A 26122-nucleotide genomic window follows, 5' to 3' on the forward strand; every position below is an offset into this window, starting at 1 on the left:
CTGTATATCATTCTCGCCACTAGATGTCGCTGATGTGAATGAAAACAGTACAGTAAATATGCTCCTCGGAAAATATAGGTTCATTTGTTCAGTGTGTAAAAAAACATTAACCAGATTCTAGCTTTCTACATATGTGGCAAGTGAAATCAAGCTAGTGAGCTCCATAGAGATATAAAACGTGTTACTATAACAACCAGCCTATGGTGCTTTCTCAGATCAGATAGTAGTCTCACTGCTACTGGCAATTTGTTGTAATGACTCACAGTCTTAATTTTTTATATAGGTCTCATAGTCCCTCTTCTTTTCTTGTACAACCTCCTTCTCTTCTTCCACCCCTCTCCTCCTTTATAACAATTGTTTGATGTTATTTCCCATTGGCAAATTATGGTTATCACTCTTGGGAAATCCCATTAAATTGTAGCTTCACATTACTGAAGACAAGGTAGCAATCATTGTTTCAACTGAATCGAGAAAAGTGTTTTTGTGTGTGTGCACCCATCTGTCTGTCTGTCTGTCTACCTACCTACCTACCTACCTACCTACCTATCTATCTATCTGTCTAATCTATCTACAGTATTTGTCTGCCTGCCTCTCTGTCTAAATTAATATAAGCAGTAGTGCACTGAGTAATGCTGATTGGTTCTCCAAGTCAGTAATTTACTTGAATGCAAGAGGTAATGTTTGCTTTCTGATAAAATTATTAAGAGATATAAGAAATGGGGCTGTTTGTAGCTTGCCCTTTTTTTCAGCCTTCCAAAGATTCCTTAAATGTAGCTTGGACCCATAATTTCAGCTCCATTGTTGGTACGTTTTAAGACAGGGTCCCCAAGCCCCGGTTTGTGGACCGGCACGGGGCTGCAGCAGAAATTGGGCCACACAAACAAGCGAAGCCCATTGTATGGATGCATGCCCCTCCAGTCCGTGGAAAAACCTCTCTCCGTGGAACCAGTCCTTGGTGCCTAAAAGATTGAGGGCGCTGCTTTAAGGGATTTCAGGAAGCAAAATTTCACCCAGAATTGGACCATTTTTTTTCCAGCTCAGCCCCACTTTGCAGCTTGGTCTTTAATAAGCCATGCAAAGTTTGGTACAGGCCTTGACAGTCCAGCCATAAATTGCGAACCTTTGGCTGGACAGGGAAGTTCGCACAACTTGTTTTCCCTCACAGTTAAGTATATTGTATACATTGGATCTAAAAGTCAGACAACATCAGGCTTGATGCCATTTGGCCTCAGTGATAATGTTTGTATGGACGATCTGAAACTTGAGCTGGCCACAAACAAGGAGTGTATATCGGAAGTGGTGATCCTTTGAGAGCTGTATGCAATGAAATTTCTTTTTGATGTATGCCGATTGGGGTACATTCAAAGTGACAATAAAGTTGTTGTTGTTGTTGTTATACTTAGGAATTGGGGTTAGGTTATAATCCGACATATGGAGGCATACGAGATAGAATAAGCTTGCTTTTTATTGCCATGTGAAAAACCTGGCAACAAAACAACCTGATTTTGATAGGGGAAAAAAATACACTTCAGTAGGAGTGATGCTATAACAACTGCAGGCCAAGTCTAGAGACTGCTAGGTAAGCAAATTGGTAGGTAGGATGACATGGAATGAAGTTCCCTTTGAAATCTGAATGGCTGCCACCTTTACTTAAAAATCTCAAAGAGCTGGGTCTTCGTCCAGGTCTTTGGTAAGGGTGACTGACACCCCTTTCTTCTTTTTTGTTCCTTTCTGGGTTTGCTTTCTTTGTCATCTTGTTCTGTCTTGTTCTCTCTCTCTCTCTCTCTCTCTCTCTCTCTCTCTCTCTCTCTCTCTCTCTCTCTCTCTCTCTCTCTCTCTCTCTCTCTCTGTGTGTGTGTGTGTGTGTGTTTATATTGGTTTCTGTTCATAAATGCTTTTAATAAATATAAACTGAGCAGAGTGGTTAGGAGTTGGGCGGCATATAAATTTTGATGGTGGTGGTGGTGCTGATGGATTATTGTCAATGAAGGAGAATATTTGTAGCTCAGGATTGAAATGAGGGGTCCTTGGTGCTCTCTGAGCTTGTTTTCTTGCAGACATTTCATTACTCTAACTAGGTAACATCATCAATGTTAGTGATGTTACCTAGTTAGGGTAATGAAATGTTTGCAAGAAAACAAGCAAGCTCAGAGAGCACCAAGGACCCCTCATAATTGTCAATGTCCAGTTAGGAAAGAGACTAATTTCCTGGCACAAAATAGAGAGAGCCCTGCCTTCACACAAAAAATGGGTTTGCTTATAGAAATAAGTTGAATATTAGGTATTGACAATCAGTATATTTCACTTCTTAACCTTAACTATTATGGTGCTATGGATTTGGTAGTTATACTGGTAGGTGTGCATGGTTGTCAATATACCATTAAGATCATAAAGGGATACATGAAAGAGGTTTCCAAGTAGCGCACTTGAGAAATAGCCATGTTGAAGTGAGTTCTCTAATTACAGTAGGTAGATGTGAGCTTGATGTGAGTTTGTTTTTACCTGTATAGCCATTTTGTTTATATCCTAGAGTTGAAAACGTATAAAGTATGTCTTGCCTGTGGTTACAGGGTAAAAGAAAGGTCCAAGATAAGGTGCGTCCAAACCAAAGAAAGTAAGATTGTTTGCATGTCTTGTTTTTTTTTCCTTCTCTCATTACAACTAATTTTTTTTAAAAAAAAACTAGGTTTGAGTTTGCGGTAAAAGATTTTGTGTGTGGTTTTTGTTTGTTTGAAGGTACTAAGAATATTAATTCCTATAGTAAATCACACAAAATGGGCCCTAATCATATTACAGGAGAAATGCATGTAGCTGTCTCCAGGACAGTTTGATACATGGAGCTTGTGCTAACATAGAAACCAATGCTAACAAAAACAAGCTCTGGTATCTGATGAAAGCTCATCAACAAAACATGTGGCTTGAAAAGGGGCGCAGGTGAACTTAAGCGGCTTCCGTATTTTACAGAAGACCAGAGGAAAACAGCAGTGCTAATGTAGGTCTTACTCAGCTAATACTTTGTAAGAATTGGCACAAGGATTTTATATGATGTGTTGGTCTACAAGTGTATACGGAATCTGCCTATTTTTTAAAAAATACTTATATAAGAAACCAAAGAGCAGAGGCATCTTTTGTTAAACACAGTTTTGACTGTATTAAACATAGATGTTTAATATTTTTAATAATGATTGTTTTTATATTGTTTTATTAATTGAAGCACACTACCCAGAGTCACTTTTTGAGAGATTGGCAGCCATATAAATTTGAGATTATAGACACATACTACTCTTATTAATACTTAAAATTTCTTCCCTCGCTAAGACAATATAAGTGTCCTGCATGGGCTGAAGAACCAGTTAGTATGTGTTGCACATTGCACGGTGAAATTTGGCTTGTAATAGAGTGTGACAAAGCATTGTGATTCCATGTGTGAAAGGTCCCTGTGTTCTTCACAACCAATACGGTGAGATAAATATTTTTAAAAGAGAACTTTTTTCATGAAGATCTACGTTAGAATGTTTATCTATGACTATATTGGTCTTAATTGGTCTTTCATATCCTAAACATGCCAAGAAAGATAAGAAATAAAAGTATGTTTATGATGTTTGGTCACAGTTAATAGTGTTTAAACTGAATAGGCATTTTTCCTCAGAATTGGATTCTGTTGCTACCTAATTATTTGCTGCCTATTAAAACTCTTCTTTTTCCACTCCCCTTTCCTCTTCTACCTTTATGCATGTCTTCACTAAATATGCAGCAAGTTAATTTTTCTGAAATGCAGTCAAAATATTCAGAACTCATTCCTTTCCCCATTTTAGGGGAAAATGTCTTTCTGAGAATGTGAGCCATCTGTCCTTGTTAGACACTTTGCCTGAAGGACACATATCTTCTGGGATGCAGTATTTTAGATTCCTGTAGTTGTAGAACAATGAGAAAATTATTTATGCCCATTGTCTGAAATAAGTGCTTTTGAAACCAACAGTGGAGGTGGCAGGTGGAGAGAATTGCCCAACAAATAAGCATAATATAATTACCAAGTGTTGCATGGTGCTTTGTGGAGATAGTGTAAAATTGTTCCAGGAAATTAGTTTTTGACTTTCAAACAGTAATTTAATTAAAACTATAAATTTTTTAAGACTGGGAAAATACACTATATGCTATGATATAATAATTAACAATATTTTGTTTCCTAAAAATGAGAACATGTTAATTGTATTTTGTGTACTGAGTAATATTTCATATCCCTGCACTTGCCTTCAATATGTCAATAATTCATTGGGTTATGATGTTCTGAGCCTATTTCAGAACAACAAAGAATAGCTGATTATGTGACTTAGGTTGAGATGTGTATCTTGGACAATAATATTCAACTGTCCCAAAATGGAAACTAAAATTGGCTTATTCTTCTGTTCAATCTCAAGTAATATGGAGGGTTATTCCTTAATGGCAGTGGGTCACCAACCGTGGGAACTGGGCATGTTCTGTATTATCATTTTGAAATCACAGAAGAAGAATGACAGATTATGTAGTGACACATTGTGAATCAATGCTTCAAGTCCCTAATGTTAAAATGGGCATGTGAATATTGCAGATATTTCACCCCAGTTAAAAGGGATATCAGATAGCCCTTGATCCTTTTGGTTAACATGGCTTTTCACACAGCATTACAGCACAGACCAGAAGCAATACAACATTTGATGTTTCTACCAAATCTGAAATGAATAATTTCAAATGCAGTCCTGTGTGATTATAAATTTTTTCTTGTACATTTGGCAAATTGTGCTCAGTTTGGCAACACAGAACTGAACACTTGCAAATGCCTTTTAGGGGACCTTCTTTAACTTCCAATAGTAACTTTCAAGGTATATTTCTGGACTTTGGATATTTACATTGTACCTTTCCAAACATTTCTTGATAAACAATCTATTGCTTGATGTAAATAGGAGATGTCAGAGAGCATCCGGATTCCTTGGACATAATATCTCTTGATGTTTTCTATACTCTTAAGAAGTGCTGCTGTTTCAATCCCTAAAGGACTGGATTTAAATTATCTTCTTTATTTTGTTTTCTTATCAATACTAATTTCTGAACATGATTTTTAAAGATTCGTTCACATGCTGCCAAATTTTTTTTTAATATTATCTTAATTTTATCATAAAAAATAAAATACAAAACAGTAAAACAAACAAACAAAATGAAGTAAAAACAAACATTCAACCTAACAACAATAAAAAATAAATAAAATAGTGTGCAAGAAAAGAGGAAAAAGTGATCAATTAAATTTAACATTTAACATGTAGCATCCACCCTGGCTGGGTGCCATGGTTCCAATAGGTGAAACCCATTGAAAGAACTTCCAGGCAAAATCCTTCCTTAAAGAACATTTTATTTGGGAAACAAAGTATCAGCACTACATAGTTGAACCCCAAAACTAAATTCCCTTCCCCCGGATACAAAGTAACAAAGTGCAATTCCCACCCCCCAATAAACTGTCATAAATCACATTCCCCAATTAGCTAAAAGTGGGGGCTTTCTCCCCAGCTCTTCAGCCCGCCAAAACATTATCAGCTTGTCCTTGGGTTCCCACAGCAGCATTATTATTATGGCTAGCTGAGCTTTCATCCAAACCCCCCCTGCTGCACCTGATTTCTAAAAGCAAGAAAAGCATAGTAAAGGAGAAGAGAAAATAGCTGCATTTTCAGTTGTCAACAGCATTGACACTGGGTGCTGAAAGAAAAGAAAAAGCAATAAATTCTCCTACACTTTTACTAAACATTACACTAATTTTCAAATCCCTGTTAACCATCTGTTATTATATTTAGTGTGTAGAAAGTCCATGAACGGTTTTCAGTCTCTTATAAAGCCATATAGTCCATTATGTCTAATCAGAGCAGTTAATTTCACAATCTCTGCTAATTCAGTCAATTTCAAAAGTCGGCATCCCTTTTTCTTTCCAGTGTTTGGCAAGTACAATCCTCACAGCCATAACCATGTGAAGGAATAGCACCCCAAATTGTATTTTTGCGAGGTATTTTTAATGAACCTATTTTTGCCAAGTATTTTTAATGAATCTGCTAGATCAAGAATTGGAATTACGGGCTTCCGGTTCCGTATCGCAGCACCAGTGGACATGTCGGGAGAGCTTTCCGCCATCCAGTTTTCCTTCGCCAAAGACCTTGGAAAGGGTCGAAAGTCGCCCTGGAGGGATGACCACCACCGAGGAGGACCCTCGCTAGATCATGGAAGGGTGGCAGCCCTTCTGTTTGATCCGAGGCAGCTCCTTTGGATCAACAAAGAAAAGATCTTAACATGGCCAATCACTTAGCCATACCAGCCAAAAGCCAAAAGCACTACTAAGCACCATGGAAGATCTGGATGAGACCCTTCCTTTCCTCTCTTCTACCCTAATTACCCTCCTGTGAAAGCCTCCTGAAATTTCTTCCCTGCTCTCAATACAGCAACATTTACATACCTTGGGAATCTGAGCTTTGGAAAAAGAAAAGAATAACTAATTTCTATAACCAAATAACTGGATTTTTATTTTTTTAGATACTTTGGGGTCCTAAAAGTTCCTATTATAGAGACTTATCATTTTATCTATCTATTAACCGTGCAAAATATCCTTTTGTTCTTTCTTTCTTTCTTTTTTAACTGGATAAAAGCATAATTGTCATCTGGGGAAAATTTTTATAACCTACTGGGGACATCTTGTGGCAAAGCCTAGCACAGCAACTGAATTTTTCTGACTGAAGCTTGCTGACTCCCTTGATTTGCCCTTCACATTATCAAAAAAGATAAGAATTGGAAACAGCTGGGTGGCAAAAACTACTTCTAGAAATTGTGGAGGTGGACATTGGCTGACTCTTTCTAAACATAGCTCCACTAAAAGACTATCTCTAACCACTATAGAAATGGAGGAACTTTACCCACAACTTAATTATAAACTTATACTTGAAAAAATTCTTGAAGCCACTGAGCTAATGAACTCCAGAGTGAAAGCCAAAGATGTTATCCCCAAACTACAAATTGAACTCCAGACTCCAATTGATTAACTTACAAACCAAAAAACAACAGAAGAGGAACAACCCAACATTAAAGAGGATTCTGCACAACAATACACACAACCTATTGAAAACTTTGATAATCAAATACTGACTCTAACCATAATACTTGTAATTCCCAAAGCAAAAGGAACTGAACAACAATTACAACATAGTGAGAACTTTGACAATCTAGACTAGCAAACAACAATGACAACACTGGATATTGACCTTTTATTCTACCCAGACAAAACTGGAAGAAGGAGGAGGAGGAGGAAGAAGAAGAAGAAGAAGAAGAAGGTGGAGGAGGAGGAGGAGGAGGAGGAGGAGGAGAAGTAATAGTAGTAGTAGTAGTAGTAGTAGTAGTAGTAGTAGTAGTAGTCCAGACTGAACTGATGACAAACATGTTAAACCAAACATGTAGATTTGACTCATTAGGGCAACAATCTAATAACAATAAAAGGGCTAGTTTCTTTGAAAAATTGATAACTGGATGTTCTCCCTTGATTCAAAAGGCATATGTGAGAATGAAGGGAGACACATCTGAGGATTTAAAGGCACTAGTATGGAAGCCTGATTGGCACAAAAAGAAAGCCAGAGTTAGATTTAAAAATGGGACTTAAAATCTCACTTAGTGGGTTAAGGAGATTTTTAGAGATATTGATTGATTTAATATTTAGTATTTAGATTTATAATGGAAATGAAAATTAACTGTTAGATTATAGTTTTGAACTGTTATATGGAAATGGGTTTGTGACAATGAAAGATATTTTATTAGTAAATGAGGAGCTATTAGGATGAGAAATAGAATATATTAATGAAATAAGATAAGAACCTAAATTTTGGAACAATATATGTACTCTAGCTGTGATAATTATCTTGTAATGAAATGAGGTTTACCCGAAGTTTAAACATTATGGTTATCAAAGGCCAAATTCGAACAGGGTAATTGGAATTAAATAAAACTTAAAAACAGGACTTGAATATGTATAACTAAAATTGTGTTCATAAATGCATTGATTGATTGAGCTCTACTAAGAAATGTATTAAATTGAATATGACATAATAATTAAGGAAAATAGAGAGAGAAAACCTTTAATGATGTAACCTTAGATTTATATGAATGACTCTGTTATTGGACTATTGATTACCCTATCACCACGATGTTTCCTAATTACTTGGATGTAAAAATTAAAAAATTAATAAAACTTGTTACAAAAAAAAAGAATTGGAATTATTAAGGTTATTTAAATAATTCAGTTTGCTTTGCTTTTCCATTCTCGTGATAGGCAGGAGAGTCTCAGAGCAACTACTGGTATATTAGGTCAGATTTCAAACAACTTGATTGCTTCATAATGTTCATAATGTTTGCAATTGGATTTTAAGGTAGAAATTTTCTTGGAGGTGAACTTTGCAGTCATTCATGAATGGACAAAACATGAACTGAAAAATACTCTATATAAAGATTTGCTGTTTTAGTTATTCCAGTGTATGCTTTTGCAAGTCATAAAACCCTTAGCAAAAGGCTTTGAATACAATATTTTTTACATTGAAATCAGCATTTGATTAGATATAAATAGATATAAATAATAATGCTTGAAAATCATCAATGATTTATTCAATATGCTATCTATTCAGTTAACAATAAAATTTTCCTTTAAAAAAGCATCACAAACTGATATAGTAAAAATGATGCTTCTAAGAAGTGTGAATTTCAACTAAATCATTAAAATGTTTAGTATATTATTACTTTCAAGCTGCCATCCTACTCCCAATTGAGAATAAACTATTTTAAACCGAACGGGACTCTTACATCTGAACAGATGGCAATACCTAGGATCATATAAGCCTGCATTTTATTTTGAACACTGATTGAAAAGAAAAAAAAAAGGCAATTGAACTTTGAAATTTTAGCATGAAAGTAATAGCTTACATTGTTTAGACTTTGCTTTGCTTTCCAAAAGTGGTTGCTTCTACTTTTATACTACTTTGTATCACTTTAAAAATATCCATAATTGAAATATTTGAATGGGCAGTTGAATTTGTGCTTGTTCTCTATTTACTATGAAGAATCTTCTGAAAGTACAAACCTTCAAACTTATTCTTTCATCATTACTAAAACCACTTTTCAGGTCTGACAGCCATTTTCTTTGTTTGTTTAGAAAGCCAGACTTGGCCCATCAGCTAACAAAGTTATAACTCCAATTGAAGATCGGACTTGTAACTTACCATCCAATAATCTTGATCGGGTTAAACTAACAGACTTCAACTTTATAATGGTGCTTGGAAAAGGGAGCTTTGGGAAGGTAAGAACTATTGATAATTTGCAGGGTTCTTTATAAACAACACAATTTCTAAAATACATACCCAAATAACAAGAAAGAAATGTGGAAGAGACATAATGCTTCTGGGTCTTGAAAAAGGGGGGGGAACTAAACTAGCACCCAAATTCGGACAATGTACTCTCCCAAACACTTCCAAAGTCGTGGTGCATATGCTCCTTGTACTGACAGTAATGCAGAATAAGCTCAATCAAAAGTTGGGAAGAATGAAATGTTTTTCATACCGTTCCTGAATCTATAATTTCTGGTTTGAAATTAAAGATCAACAACATATTTATAATTTAAATCCAGTGACATATTTGTACCTTTAAAATAAACTGAAGTTTTGAACGTAGGCATGGCAGAAATATCTTAAGCAGGAGTGCTTCATCAGGTGTAAAGAAGTTCCAGGGTGTCAAGATTTCCTGGGGGGAAAATGCTAGCTTCTTAATGGAGGGTAATTCAAAACTTTATACTGAATCAGATGCAATTTTAATCAAGTGATGGTAGCTTAAATCATATGGTACTTTAGCTAGCAGAACAAAATCTACCCGTGTTTGAGTAGATACATGGTTATTTCAGACACAGATTAGTACATGCAATCTATTGACAGTCAGAAAGTCACATACAGTAATGATTCAACTGCATGATCAGAATAAAACCACCTTTTACTTTAAAAGAAGCTCAACCTCCAGGCAGTTTGATCTGGAGTCAGATGGTATCTTGATTCTATATATTGTCCACCATGAAAACAAACTTAAGTATCAAGTTTTGTGAATGAGGGTACAATATCATGCTATCTTGCTTTTAGAGAGACTAAAGTAAGAAGAATTCGAGACAAAGTAAAGAAGGCACTCTTTAGAATCAAGGGCCAAGGGACTAGATCAAAATAACATTTTTACAAGTTTGCTGTGTATTTGCTGTGTATTCATTCAGACTTTACAAGTACTGAGCGGTAGTCCCACTTACCAAAAATGCTTGGGGAAAGGTGTCATGAATTATACAAATAAAAACTAGAAAAGCAGATCATCCTTAATAAATAAATTACCCCATCCATTTATGTTTTGGTAAATAATTTACAGAAATGTCAATACATCAGAAAGAAATATAGGGCTCTGCACTTTGATAGGAAAAACCAAATACACAGGTTCAAAATAGGTGATCCCTGGTTTAGCACTAGCAAGAAAAATGTGGTTGTCCTGGTAGACCACAGATTTAAACATAAACCAGCAATGTGTTGCAGCTGCCAAAAAAAAGAAAAAAAAAACCCCAATGCAATCTTGGGCTGCATCCACAGAGGCGTAGTGTCAAGATCACAAGAAATCATAGTAACGTTCTGTGCTACAGTGGTTGGACCATACTTGTAATATTGTGTCCAGTTTTAAATGCCATAATGTAAGAAGCATGCTGAGGAACTGGAAAAAGCGCTGAGAATAAAAACAAAGACGGTGAGAGGCTTGGAGTTTAAATCCTATGAAGAACAGTTCAAAGAAGGGGGTATATTTAACCTTTAAAAAAAGACTAAGGGGAGACATGATGGCAGTCTTCCAATACTTGAAGGACTGTAACAAAGAAGGTTTGGACTTATTGTTTTCATAGGCCCTGAGGATGATAAAGAACCTGAGGATGGGGGGGGGGGAGAGAGAGAGAGAGAGGGAGAGAGAGAAAGAGAGAGAGAGGGAGGGAGGGAGAGAGAGAGAGAGACCCATACGGGTTTTTTTTGGATCCAGAGACAATAAGTCCCCCAGTAAATAAAGGGATTTTAAGCTTTATTATTATTATTCAAAGAGATTGAAAAGCATAACATAAAAAGCCTACATGCCAAGCAAGTTAATACCCATATCTCTCACAAGCTGCCAGGAGCTCCTTAATAACAACAGCAGTTACACCTCAGACCAACAACAACAACAACAACTCCAAGGATTGTTTTTTTTTTAATCAAAACCTGGCACCAGGACTTTATGGCACACCTGACCTTGACTGGCTGGCACATGATTCTGGGATGGGAATCCAGAATCTGAGGCTTTCACAACAAGAAAAGCCTTGAAGCTCTATGAAGATTCCTCTCCATCTCTTTTATTCAGCAAGCAAGAGGGGGGGGGGAAGCAGACCAGCTCAGAATGCCCATGGAGATTCCCAATCATTTAAGTCATAGTTGTCCCAAAGGTGCTTTTTCCAAAAGGCAACTGGAGTTTCTTGATTTTTTTTTTCTTTGAAAATGTTTCACTTCTCATCCAAGAAGCTCCTTCAGTTCCTCATCCAAGAAGAAGCAAATGGATGAGAAGCAAAACATTTTCAAAGAAAAAAACAAGAAAGCCCAGTTGCCTTTTGGAAAAAGCAACTTTGGGATGATGGGCTTAGAATGAGCTCTAAACTTCTAGACTTTTCTTAATGTGGGGGAGAAATGAAAATATGTCATGAATTCCTCAAAATAACAATGGTCTTCCTGTATTGCCCTCAGAGAGAATGGACATCCTGATAGTGAGAGTTATTAAGCAGTGGAACAGCCTGCTTCCTGAAGTCACAGGTGAACCTGGACTGAAGGTTTTTGGACAAAGATTGGACAGCCATTGTCTAGAATGGTCTAAAGAACTCCAGAGTACCTCCCAACCCAATGATTCTATGATTTTAAACCTGAAAGGGAGAAAAATGTTAGAGATGCAGCTGATTTGTTAGTAATTCCTTTAGCTGTTCTGTTAACAAAGCTGCAAGCCAATATTCGCCTATGTACCTACAATCCTACATTTGCTTACATGAGGAATTAGCTTCACTGAATTCAGTGAGATTTAATTCTCAGGTGACACATATAAGATTTAGTGTAAACATAATAAAGGTTTAGTGTAAGCCTAATAAAACTTGCTATTCAGGATCATGCTTCTGTACAGTTTGAGAGTCAAGTAAATACTGCTTTGAAAACATTAAGGGATTTGGAGAATATATTACATGTATTTGCTCAAGATTCTATAAGCAGAGGGCAACTAGACTACTAGCTTTCCAAGAATATTTTTGCCCTATCTTTAAGCAACTTCATGTTACAATTAGAATATGCAAACCAGCAAAATATAGTTTAGCTGTTAATGAGGTGTCATCGTTTGTGCTTTGATGGAGGTGCAAAGAAATGGAGTTGTGAAATTTGTTTTCGACAAAGCTATTTTGTGCTTCTTAATTATCATCCATTTAATAATATGTAATCTTTATACAGTATCAAGAAACATATAGGAGAGATGATTGACTCTTTTATTTATCCATTTAATCAATTTATATAGTCACCCAATCATGTGCACTTCAGGGCAGCAAGATAAAAACTAAACAATAACAACCATTGATCCTGACCTGAGGGGAGAAAGCTGGGTCTTAAAAGGCAGGCAGGGTTGAAGCTGTTCGAATCTCAGGGAAAGTGCTCTTCTGGAGGACCAATGTATTGACAGAAAAGACACATCTCCTTGGCCCCACCAGAAGACACTATGGGACCCAAACCTTAGACAGCCAAGAATTGAGAACTATAACTGAGCAGGATCAGCACATTGATTATACCTATCCTCATATTGATAAGTAACCTCATCCAGCAACCTCATGTATAAGAGCTGGAACAGAACCAACCCCTGAGATACATCCTCTCACAGAAGAGGCTTAGGGCCTCTTTCCCATCAACACTGACTTAAATTGACCCTGGAAGAAAGAATTGAATTATTGTAACATAATGTCACCTATCCCCAACCCTTTGAGCTTGTCTAAAAGCATACCATGATCGACTTCCGGTGGGTTAGCGTCGGTGATGGCGGCTACTTTGTAGCCGTCCTCCTGGGAAAGCGTTAGAATCGCAGAGAACAGCAGGCACCAGCTGTTCCGCGGCTCAAAACCTCCCTCCCGGGCAAAGCGGGGGAGGGGAGTATCACCTGAATAGAGGTAGAGCCTCTGAGACCCCCCAGGAAGTTTTCTTTGGGGGGTGAAAACAGTGCTCCCTCGGAGTTCGGGTTGCCTCCGCCTCCCAGCTGTCTTTGTCCCTTGGGGACAAAGCAAGACGCCGCTCCCACCTCCGTGCTTAAAGAGACCGGGTGAGTTACTTTTAAAAGCGGACAGAGCTGGATAAAGGATTTTTTTTTTGGATTTTATTTGGACTTTAGTTTGAAAGGTTGATTTTTATTTCCTTTCTTTTTTCTCTTTTTTTTGTGAGAGTGAAAGTAAAATGACGATCGGAAAGTTTTTTTTTTAAAAAAAAAAAAAAAGCGAGTGGAACGGAATGTAATGGACTAGATTGTTCTTTTTAAAAAAATTTTTTTCTTAAGGTGGAGTTGTGTTGGATTTTAGGAGGATTATCTTCCCTTTCTGTTTAATTTTTTTTTTATTTTTTGAAGGATTTTTTTTTTTGTTCTTTGTACTTTTAAAAAATAACGGAACGGATTTTTTCTATTTAATTACTTTTTTCTCTTTCCTTTTCCTGCTTTTTCTTAACTTTTTTCTTTTTATTATAATGATCTCCTTTTGAAGGAGTTTTTGATTTTTGGGAGTTAATCTCCCCCCCTTTTTTTTTGCTTAACTTTTTTTTTCTTCCCTCTTTTTTTTGGGTATTTTTTAAGAAGGAGTAAAGATTTTCTAAGATGGATCCAAAGCGTCCAATAATTCCCACAGCTCCTAAGGTGGCTTCTTCTTCGGTGATATCATCAGTGCAACAATCTAAATCAATAGTTTTACCCTTTTCTTTGGCACAGCTATTAACGGTAAAGGATTTGCAAGACATAATGGGAAATGCTATATCTCAAATCAGGGGAGAAGTGAAAGAGATCTTAGTGGAAAATAATAGGATTCTGAGGCAAGATATAGTTTTGGCTTTAAAAGGATTTGCCTCTATTCTTGAAAAGTTGAACTTTCGTGTAGAAGAGGTTGCAGACAAAGTGGAGCTGTTGGAGGGAAAATTTGAAGGCATGGAAAAAGAGATGGAAAATTCTCAAGATGATATTCTTATGCTTCAATATAGAGAAATGGAATATGCTTTAAAAATTAGAGGCTTGAGAGAGTCTCTGCAAGGAGATCTGAGAGAGATGGTTGCAAATGACTTTACTGTGATTCTGGACAGAGAAAAAGAGGAAATATTTAGTGAAATTGAAAAAACATTTAGAGTTAACTCTGTGGTGGCAAAGCAAAGAAATCTGCCAAGAGATGTGGTAATTTATTTTGGGAAAAGATCCCTGCGCAATGAAATTATACAAGCTTTTTACAATAAGAGGTTTCAGATTGCTTCACAAGACGTTATAATTTTAAAGGAGATCCCATCTAAAATTTTAAGAAGACGAAAGGAGTTTGCTTTTTTAGCAGATGAACTTAAAAAGAGGCGAATGTTGTTCAGATGGGATGTCCCGACTGGAATGGTGGTGAATTATCTGGGGACACGTTATAGACTTAATACTGTTTTCAAAGCAAAAGAGTTTTACACTTCGGTCCTGGGGGTATGTTCATCGCCACCTATATGTTTAAAGCTTTGGAAGAGAAGAAGGCAGAATTGCAGTCTGAAGAAGCCTATATTGATGAAAATTGGGAAATTTCAGACTGAGGGGCCTCAACAAGTTGAGATGAAGGAGCAGAGGATAACTCGTGTAACACATAAACGCAAAGAAAAGGAGCAACAGAAGAAGGAGGTTAAGGAAGCCCCACAAGTATTTGTTTCTGAGTCTGCGGGAGAAGCAAGATCTATAAACTTTTTGGAGCAACCTTTAAGGGCAGATTTCCAAGCACTTTTCTCAAGGTTTTTGGACAAGAGAGATTGATAAAGAATGTATAGATTGTTTTCAGGTTATTGATAGATTATAGTTCACTGTGGATGGAATTGGTTATTGGTAAAGAGGAGAGAAGATTATGGAGATCGAATGAAAATTTTAGATAAGAAGTTTAAGTTTAGTAATTTAAGGAGTATTCAAAAGAGTATTTTGTTTTAATGGTATAACTAACGTTTATATGTTTATTTTTGTGTTTGATGATAAAGAAAGAGGGATAGATTAGATTTTATATAATATAAGTATGATATTATGGAGATTGAATGAAAAATTTAGATAGGTAGTGCATGTTTAGATATCTAAGGAGCATTTAAAGGAATATTTTGTTTTAAATATGTATAAGGGAATTTTTAGATAGGTAGTGTATGTTTAGTTATCTAAGGAGCATTTAAAGGAATACTTTGTTTTAAATATGTATAAGGGAATTTTAATGTTATAAATAATGTTTATATGTGTGTTTTTGAGGGTGTTTATAAAGAATGATGGATAAACTTTAAATAATATAAGTATGACATTAGAAAATGTTTAGGTTTTTTTTCTGAATAATTTATAAAGGGGAGAGAAGATTATGGAGATTGAATGAAAATTCTAGATAAGAAGTTTAAGTTTAATAATTTAAGGAGTATTTAAAATAATATTCTGTTTTAATGGTATAATTAATGTTTATATGTGTATGTTTGAGTTTGATGACAAAGAAAGAGGGATAGGTTTTATATAATATAAGTATGATATTATGGAGATTGAATGAAAACTCTAGATAGATATAGATTTTTTTTTGTTTTTTATATATTGGTCTTAAAGTATTTTATAATTTGTTTAATTATTGTAATTAATTGCTTATGGTTTACATGTGTTTAAAATTTTTTCCTTTAAGTTTTAATTAAGCCTGTATTCAGCTCTGGGAAGGTTGGGGGAGGGTTGGGGTGGGTTGGGAGGGTCTGGGGAGGGGAATTTTTTTCTTCTGTAAAATTTCAAAAAACTTTTAATAAAAAATAAAATAAAAGCATACCATGATCAATGGTATTGCTGCAAATAAAAGGGATTTTCTAAAAGGGGTGCAATAAAGAGAGAAGGGAGGATGGATGGAGCCTCCCCCCGGGTTTTTGTTTTGCAATGCATTTCTAATTTGCCTCCATCTTCCCCCTCCCCATTTTTTCTTGGGCACAAAGGCGTTTCCCGAAAGGTTAGAGGGAAATCATTTTCCGCATTCCTTCCCCCTATAGCCCCCTGTTCTGAACCAGATGCAGGTCATCAAAAAGTGCAATCAATGCCACCTTAGTGCAACATTCTCTTCTACTAGATTGAAGTGGTCCATACATTCCACTTTTTCCAGAGTTCTCTGAAGCTTCAGGGTGACCACCTTCTCCACCATCTTCTCCAGAAAGAAAAGGTTGGAGACAGATAAAAAATTATCCAACACTGTATGGTCTAGCAACGATTCCTTAACTGAAGGCAGAACTACTTCTCTCTCACCACTGGTTGAACCCACCTACAAATCATTTCCTAGGAAGCTTTGACGAGTCAGGATTCTAACATGGATGTGGGCTGCCCTTTATTTTCTCAGGGCCATCAGGCACAGATCCTTTCCAAATAACCTTGATGGATCCATATCTCACTTAACTGCATCTGAACGGCTGTAATCCAACCCAGGATGAATCCAAGAAACTTTTTCTTGAGATGCCTCAAATAGTCCTCACAGCAATCCTTCAGATGCTATTCTAACCAATCTTTTCCTAGGAGAGGCACTGGACAACAATCCACCGACACAATAAGAGTGGAGAAATAGTTGCATTTTGCTGCTTTTATTGTCACTTTGTAATCCTTTTCAGAGGCTTTTAGACCAATATTCCGTCAGCATTGTTCTTCATCTCCAGTGACATACTAAGCATTTCTTGTGCTATTTTATCTCCCAAAAATTCTCTAAAAACTAGGTGGTGATTAGGATCCACATGGAGGAAGAGATTTTAGGGCCTTATTCATCCTTTTATGAACTTCTGGAATAGGTAGTCTTCAGTAGTTTTTATGTAAGAAATGGGAGAGCTACATTGAAAAAATAAAACAGATTTCTTAGACTGCAAGTTAATGAATGTATGTAGGAAACTAAATTACTAGAAATGCTTTTCCATATTTCTGAATGGAAATTACTCGTAGTCTGTAGTCAGCAAAATATTCACCTTCTCTTTATATTTGCCCAGGTGATGCTCTCAGAACGAAAGGGAACAGAAGAATTGTATGCAGTCAAAATATTGAAAAAAGATGTGGTGATTCAAGATGATGATGTAGAGTGTACCATGGTTGAAAAACGAGTTCTAGCTTTGATGGACAAGCCTCCTTTCTTAACGCAGCTTCACTCTTGCTTCCAGACTGTGGTAGGTGTTCATACATCTTCTTGTGCTGTGATTTCTCACACACAGCGTTTGCTGTACTAACATCATAGTTTTTGAACTGTGTGAGTGAAAATGAGGTGGGGGTAGGGTGATAAATGTCAGCTGATGTATTTATATATCAGCAGAAAGGAATGGAAAACCATAGGTTGGTTAGAGAGCATTTCTTTTGAATATCTGCCAGTAGATGATGGATGGAAAGAAACAACACAAGGAACATCATGAGGTAAATTAAACAGTATACAGAACACTCAGAAGAAAAAAGGGAAACTCCCCCTTTATACTTACAGCAACCAATCATAGCGTAGATTGCCTCATGTATGAGTCAGCACTCTCTAACTAATCAGCTACAACTGTGTGTTCTGGTCTATTGTACTTTACTGTTCCAGCTACTAAATTCAATATCCTAACATTATTTTATTTTATTCTATTATTTTATTTTGCTACATACAAAGGAATGCAAGGGAGTCTGCCTTGGGGGAAAGAGAATGGGAAGGAGGAGTTGCACAGCTTAACATCTGCCCTCATTCTTGAAAGCTATGGTTTGCATTTCTTAATAGTGGAAAGAAAATGGCAGCTTAACAGAGGGAACAAACAGAATGCATATTACTTGCATTCATGACATTTAAATTGGCCATAAGTTCTTTAAAGGAGGATGCTGGAATCGCATCCTAGAAAGCAAAGTTCTTCGAATGTAAATTGCTTCCATTGGTAACCAGTATTTAAAGAAAGAAATGGGACATACAGAATTAAGCAATTTGATTTATTCATGTTTTAAAAACTGGGGTGGGAGAAATCCACCTCATGATGTAGTAATGATAATTGTTGGTATAAAAAGAAAGAAGATCAAATTATGCATCTGAATACAGAACATAATTTTAAAGTTAATCTAATTAGATCAATACATAATTGCTTTTAATATCTGATAATTCGTGTGGCTCTGTCCTAATTGTGCAGATGCACTTAAGACTCTTTCCCCAATTTTCTGTACTGACCATTCCTGAGTGACAGGTCCGCTGCCTGACCTATTTGTTGGTTTCACATTGTCTGCTAGGATCGCCTGTACTTTGTTATGGAGTATGTGAATGGTGGTGACCTCATGTATCACATTCAGCAAGTAGGAAGATTTAAGGAGCCCCAAGCAGTGTAAGTGCATTTTCTGTTGATTTCATATTGAATTTGTCATAAGATACTCTGCTTTAGCAGATGTATCTTTCCATTCCCCACCTTACTTATATTTTCTAGTTTTTTGTGTAATTGACATTTCTGTACAGGAAGGCTGGCTTCAAAAACTCATCAGTATTGCATAGACTTAAAACTACGGTATTCAGAAGAATTAAATTCATAGTTAGTATGGTCTCTATTAATTTCATACAGTTAATCAACTAAACTTTTTGAAAGGAGCTGAATTTCTTATAATATTGTATTATGTGTGAATCATAGAGCAAATAAGGTTTAGTGCAGTGGTTCTCAACCTGTGGGTCGGGACCCCATTTGGGGTCGAACGACCATTTCACGGGGGTCGCCAAACAACGCAGTCCGCCATTTTTTCCCCCTTTTCCTTAGCTGTGCTACTCCCTTTTATTCTATTGGCTTTTGAAAGCCAATAGAATAGACTCTCTTGAATAGAGTCTAATTCTATTGGCTTTCAAAAGCCAATAGGAATTGTCCAGGCTGTCTCTGCCCTGCTGAGCCTGCCAAAAGTCCCGTTCTGCAAACGGTGCTGCACCAGTTGAGTAGTCCTCGACTTACGACCGGTTGAGTAGTCCTCGACTTATGACCGGTTGGGGGTCACGGCATTAAAAAGGTTGAGAACCACTGGTTTAGTGTGAATCATAAGCATTTTAAAAACAAGCTGATTGTGACACTACATGGTCTTCAATTCAGATTGTCTAAAAACAAACTAATATATCACAGTTCTTGCCTGATATTAATACCTTGTCATAGAGGAGGAGAAAAAAAGTTATAAGCCTTCTTTGGAGGTGTTCTTAGTAACTAGCCATAAGAAGAGGGGAACAAACAAAGTTGTGGTTCAAGGAACCATCAAGCAACATGTTGTCTGGGTCCCAATATTTACTAATATATGTTAAACTCCTTTCTCTCTACCTCATTTTTCTAGCCATTGATAAAAATGAATCCCATGTTCTGAAGTATTCTGAATCTTCTTTCTCTTTCATTTTTGATATAAGTCTGTCTATTTATGCACAGTCCAAAGTTTTCTTGATTTTCTCTTCCTCCGCTGGTAGTTCTTCATCTTTCCAAAGTTGAGCAAATACAATTCTCACTGCAGTTAATACATGTAACATTAAATATACACATTCTTTCTCATAATTTTCTACAATTATACCTAACAAAAATAATTCTGGCTTAAAATCTACATGTTTTTTATCATTTTCTCTATCCACGTATGTATTCTTGACCAGAATCTTTTGGCTTTAGGGCATGTGCACCAAAGACGATAATATGTGCCTGTTTTTTGTCTACATTTCCAACAATTGTTAGACATATTTTTAAACATTTTTGCTAACCTCACTGGTGGTAAGTGCCATCTGTAAAATATTTTATACAGGTTTTCTTTGTAAGCCATCGCCTTTGTTATTTTAGAGTTTCTTTCCCAAAGGCATTGCCAGTTTTCTAACTCTATGCCCAAGGTTTTTTACCCATGTTTCTTTAACTTGTTCCTCTTCCATCTTTAAACTTAACATATACTTATTCAGTTTCTTAAACAATTTTTCATCTGATGCCAATGAGATCTGGTCAAATTCTGTTGGTTTTTTATAAAAAACAGATGTTTTAGCATTTTTTTCATATCTCGTTTGAATTTACAGGTATAACCACCATGATAGATCAATGCTCTGTTCTTCCAGTTCTTGTCTAGATTTTAGTTTCCCTTCAATATTCAAAATTGTCTTTATGTCACAATTTTCTCATGGTTAATTGGTTTGGGTGAACAAACACTTCCATTGTTGGAAGCCATCCAGGTATTTTCATATAAATTTTCGCTTTTACCTTTTCCCATTCTAAAAGAAGTGTGTGTTTTATATAGTGGTTTTGAAAGTATCTTTGTATTTTATTCTTCCCATGCCATAGGGAGACATGCCATCCAAGTTGTAGGTCATGCCCTTCTAGATATAGTAATCTTTTATGTCTAAGGGTTATCCATTCTTTTAACCATGTTAATACAGATGCTTGATAGTATAAAACCCATATTTGGCAGCCCAAATCCTGTTTTCTTTAGCTTCTTGTAGCATTTTCAATCTAATTCTGACTTTTTTTCCTTGCCAAATAAAATAAATTATTTATTTATTTAGCAATTCTGAACTCCTTGGGCTCTCTTTTAGAAATTTCTAGGGTTAGAGCTTGCTTCAGAAGGCACTGATATTGCATCAAGGAGCCGTGGTGGCGCAGTGGTTAGAATTCTGTATTGCAGACTAACTTTGCATTCTACTGCCGGGAGTTCAATCCTGACCAGCTCAAGGTTGACTCAGCCTTCCATCCTTCCGAGGTCGGTAAAATGAGAACCCAGATTGTTGGGGGCAATAGGCTGACTCTGTAAACCGCTCTGTAAATCACTGGGAAGTGGTATATAAGTCTAAGTGCTATTGCTATCAAGACCTTTAGGATGCAGAAGACTTGTTCCTCTTGCTTGCTGAGAAGCCATGAAATTAGGATAGAGGAAGAATGGGATAATCACTGTCTCAAAGTACATGTCTTTGGAGATGTAGGTGCAGGCTGTTGGTGATGAGTCTGTGTTGTCTGCATCTCAAACTGAAGCGCAAATGGTTCCTGTAGTCTGCAATTTTTCTGGATTACAGGAACCATTTGCTCTTCAGTTTGAGATGCAGACAATATAGAGCTTGCGCCTGTGTTCAGCAATGAAGGGACCCAGGGCAGAAAACATCCTGCAGAAAGCACAGCTCCACAACACAGTCCTTTCAACAGTTCCAAGCAGGCTCCATACCCATTTGCACTATTCAGGTGACCCTGAGGACACATACAAACCTCCAGGTGGCATCAACGACTCACTAAAAGAATGCAAATGACAAACTATCTGCAAGGAATATAAATCCATTCCCCCCCCCTCCAGTTAGAGCTGAAGAAGCTTCTTGGATGAGAAGCGAAATGTCTTCAAAGAAAAACAAAGTCCAGTTGCCTCTTGAAAAAGCACCTTTGGGATGCTTCAAAGTATAGTATTGAATATGTTGGAACCTTCCAAAATTCAGAATGAAAAGGAAATATAACCTGCCTGAAGTTGCTCAGGAGACTGATTTGGGCTGGTTGTAGCAAAACATATTCACTCTGTTCTTTGTAGAACACATTACTATATGATTTTAGATTTTGAATTTAAGATTTTATTGTGGTTAGGATTAGGCATCTAAGCATTTGTCCTCATTTGTCCAAATTCCTTGTGTCTAATCACACTTGGCCAAATAATGTATTCTATTCTATTCTCTTGTAAATAACAGGACATCGAGTCATAGCATTAATGGAATCTCCTGTGACTTTCAGCCATTGTGTTAATCTCGACCCATAATCCTGTGTAAGCATCCTTGCTTTTGCCCAGTGAGATGACTGTGGAGGTATGCATGTTTTCCTCCACATACTGCAATGTGAATATTTACATCAGGGGCCTGATCTCTTTGGGAAAGTTTTCTTTGCAACCTAGAATCCAGGGCAATCCAGATGTTATAATCATGCAAGGCGAATGGTGCAATAGCCTCCAAATTTTATAGTGTGTCAAAATCTACAAGTGGGAACTTGTTGGAGAGGAAAAGACCAGTCCACACAACCCTACTCTATGAAGTCCAATGGCATGAAGGAACTTTTCTGAATGGATGATCGTAAATTATTCAGATCTTGTATATACAGGTGAAGTTCTTTTGATTAACTCGAGTCTTTTACTTTTCAGATTCTATGCAGCAGAAATCTCAGTGGGTCTTTTTTTTCTCCATAAGAAAGGAATCGTTTATCGGTAAGTAGAGCAGCTGTGTGTAACAACACAAATTTATCACCGATTATAAAAAAAGAAATGTTTGTGGGCAAAATTGGGGGAAGAAAGCACTGAACTGGGAACAATTATTTTCCCAAATAACAGAACATATTAAACATATTTATTTTTATTCACAGTTGCTTATTCAACTTGGTGCACTAACAGAAGTCTTCAGTACTATAAGATTTGCAAAACATATAAAAGGCTTTTTGTATAAGCATAATAAGACAAAAAAATGTACTCACGTCGTTTATTGCTCTCAATAGATCTCATAAAGTACAGCAATCAAGTTAGATTTGAGTTGTATTTTATACATTTAAATAAAATATCATCACAAGAGATGCAGAAGTGAAATATCCAAAAGCATCAGCCTTGCAGATAAAATGAGCAATAGCAAAATGAAGGCAATTTATCTTCATGGACTAGTATGCTTGACCATGAAGTAAATTTTATAGGTGTTTGGACCCCAAAGCCTGTCCATTCAATCCCAAATCTGACTTCACTGAAGGACTTGCCCAATATATCTCGATAGGAGGAGAGAGTGGTATGTATTTAAGACATACAATATAAGAGAATATATGTAGCTCAGGGTTGAACTCTGGAGTCTTTGGTGCTCTCTGAGCTTGGCTGTTTTCGTGCAGACACTTCATTACCCAACTAGGTAACATCATCATTACAAGTGAGTGTGGGGTTTGGTCCCTATTTATATATAGTATAGTACAGGGGTATTTAAGAGACACAGTTGGATTTGTATAGTTATATAAGCAACACAGTGGCAACATGCTCCATTGTGCCCTCCAATCATTTCTCTTGGCACCTATAAATAAGTTGTCCATAGCCTTCTCAGTAGATCATCAGGTTTGCAAAGGAAAACATGGTCTTTGTGTTACCCTAATTCTAAGTTATTTCTTGCAATGAGACTGCCACAAGCATTTCTGACAACTGATGCTTAACTTTCTTAATTGTTGTGATTTTTCATAGAGATCTGAAATTAGATAATGTAATGTTAGATTCTGAAGGACATATTAAGATTGCAGACTTTGGCATGTGCAAGGAGAATATGAGTGATGCAGTGACAACAAGGACCTTCTGTGGGACTCCAGATTATATTGCACCAGAGGTATTTGTTGGTTGAGATATTATGTACCATGCCCATAATTCTTCCAGAAGATAATGTACTTTTGAACAATCAATCAGTGCTAGATTTTCTGACACGATTGTTTATTTGATGAAGGAAATGAGAAAGATGATAAATGTTGATTAACTTACTCAGGTTTCCTGCTGCTCTCCAGTTAGTAAGGAAAAATGATGGGGAAGTGGATAAAATGACTATCACTCTACATTATCTCTTAAGGTGTCTCTGGGCGTAGGTGGGGGGGAAAGTTGGTGGCACTTTATGAGGAAATCTATACTGTGATATTACAGTTCAAGCCTCTGGCTTACATACTTGTATGTAACATAAGGATGCATTAAAATATGAAAGGCTACAGTTTGCATCATGATGAAAATTTCATCATTTTTTTCTCATCACACTTTGTACTTAATGCTTATGCCCAGGTTTGTGACAAAGGAAATATTTAACCATAATGACTATAGATAGAAGAGAATAGCTATTGCTCAGAATTGAACTGTGAGGTCTTTGGTGCGCTCTGGGCTTGGTTGTTTTCTTGCAGACATTTCATTGCCCAACTAGGTAACTCCCTTCTAGCACTGATGTTGTTACCTAGCTGGCTAATGAAATGCCTGCAAAAAAAAAAACCCAACCAGGCTCAGAGAGCACCAAGAACCCCACAGTGACTAAGATCCCAGGGTGAAATCTGACCTCATCTCATTGTATCTTGAATTAGTGTTAGCCAGGACTGGTTCATTTTTTAGAAGGAAGTAAATCCACATCATGATTCGTTTTAAATGCATCATTATATTGCTATAATGCTTTCAATATTGTGAAGCCAAAAAATGGAAAATCCTTCTTCTTTCATCTTAGATTTTCATTCTGTTTCTCTTTATTCTCTTTAGAAAGAGAATAAATCATTTTTCCAGTGGCTCATGTTTTGAAATAATGTTCTTGAAATTAGTGTCTTGAATAGCACCTATTATTCCCTTTTATGAATTAGTTACCGCTATTTTGCATTTGTGTATATTTCAAATTAAAATATAAATGAAAATTCACTTAAAATGTGCAAACTATCATATTTTTAAAGCCTTTTTGGAGTCTCAGAAAAGATAGTAGCTAAATATTAATATTAAATTGTGATATTCTGCCATTCTGGATCTTTATTTCTTCTTTTGTAATGAGCATTTTAGTAATATTTTTGATAAAACTCAGAAACTGATTTTCTGATTATACCTATAAATTTCCACTGAAACCTGTGCCTCAAATGAGCATTTTATCAAAACTACATTGTGGAAAAATCCCTGGTCTACTTCTTATACAGTACAGGTAGCCTTTGATGTACAACCACAATTGAGCCCAACATTTCCGTTGTTAAGCAATACAGTCGTTAAATTAATTTTGCCCCATTTTATGACCTTCTTTACCACGGTTGTTAAGTGAATTACTGCAGTTGTAATGTTAGCAACATGATTGTTAAGTGAATCTGGCTTCCCCATTGACTTTGCTTGTCAGATGGTCACAAAAGGTGATCACATGACATCCCCCCCAGAGACTGCAACCGTCATAAATATGAACCAATCACTAAATGGCCGAATTTTGATCACGTGACCATGGGGGGGTCATAAGTCACTTTTTTCAGTACTGTTGTAACTTCAAATAGTCACTAAATGGATGGTTGTAAATCGAGGACTACCTGTAATGAATTTGCTTGTTTGTTTGTTTATTTTACAGCTTGTATAATCCACCCTGGTCCCAAAGGGTTTGGGGCGGCATTCATAACCAAACCAAAAGGAAACAAATAAACAAGGATACACATAATAGTGAAGAATAGAATAATGCCAAACAAATCCAGGGCTCTTGGGGCAAATCTACTCCCTCAAGTTTAATTGGCTAGGCTAGTTCAGGAAATCTGTTTTCCTTAAAACAATTAAGCTTAAATACTACCAGATATAGTACTTTATAGTATAAAAATATCCATGATTTCAGATATTAAAGCATTAAAAAAGGTTCACTTTAATGCACTGTGCTATTAGTATAGTTGTTTTTTATAGTGGTATACTTAGATTTATGTTGTATCTTTTTCAAAAACATATTTTCAAGATACATTACTAAATCTTTTTATTGGAATTAACAGATTATTGCCTATCAACCATATGGGAAGACAGTGGACTGGTGGGCCTACGGAGTACTTTTATATGAGATGCTGGCTGGTCAGGTAAGAATGGCTAGGTCCATTTCATGATGTAAGCCTTAAACAATTAAATGAGTTAGGAATGAAAGACAAAATAAGACACATTAAAAATAAAGATTAATAGCTACATTTCAAATTAACAGACCAATTGAATATTCTCTGGAAATTGAAACTGCAAGATTTCAGTGATACAATGCAAACAATGGCTATGTCCATGCATCATCTAAATAATATTTTGTCTTAAAATATGATGTTGAACAAGTCAGTCTTGACGATCAGGTGTCTCCAAACTTGACAATTTTAAGACTTGTGGATTT

The 26122-nt window shown here is 36.3% G+C and overlaps 1 protein-coding gene across 1 annotated transcript in view; it reads left to right on the plus strand.

The window, feature by feature from the left end:
* The window catches only part of PRKCA (protein kinase C alpha), a 228591-nt gene that overhangs the window by 194725 nt on the left and 7744 nt on the right, over window positions 1-26122 (plus strand). The window contains exons 9-14 of the mRNA XM_039325461.1: window positions 9200-9343; window positions 17322-17495; window positions 18565-18656; window positions 22420-22482; window positions 23482-23620; window positions 25749-25829. Coding sequence (XP_039181395.1) covers window positions 9200-9343; window positions 17322-17495; window positions 18565-18656; window positions 22420-22482; window positions 23482-23620; window positions 25749-25829 — 693 coding nt within the window. The remainder of the gene's footprint in view (window positions 1-9199; window positions 9344-17321; window positions 17496-18564; window positions 18657-22419; window positions 22483-23481; window positions 23621-25748; window positions 25830-26122) is intronic.

Source organism: Crotalus tigris, unplaced genomic scaffold (genome assembly GCF_016545835.1).
Source record: "Crotalus tigris isolate CLP2741 ecotype Arizona unplaced genomic scaffold, ASM1654583v1 scf7180000024337.5909745, whole genome shotgun sequence".
Lineage (NCBI taxonomy): Eukaryota > Metazoa > Chordata > Lepidosauria > Squamata > Viperidae > Crotalus > Crotalus tigris.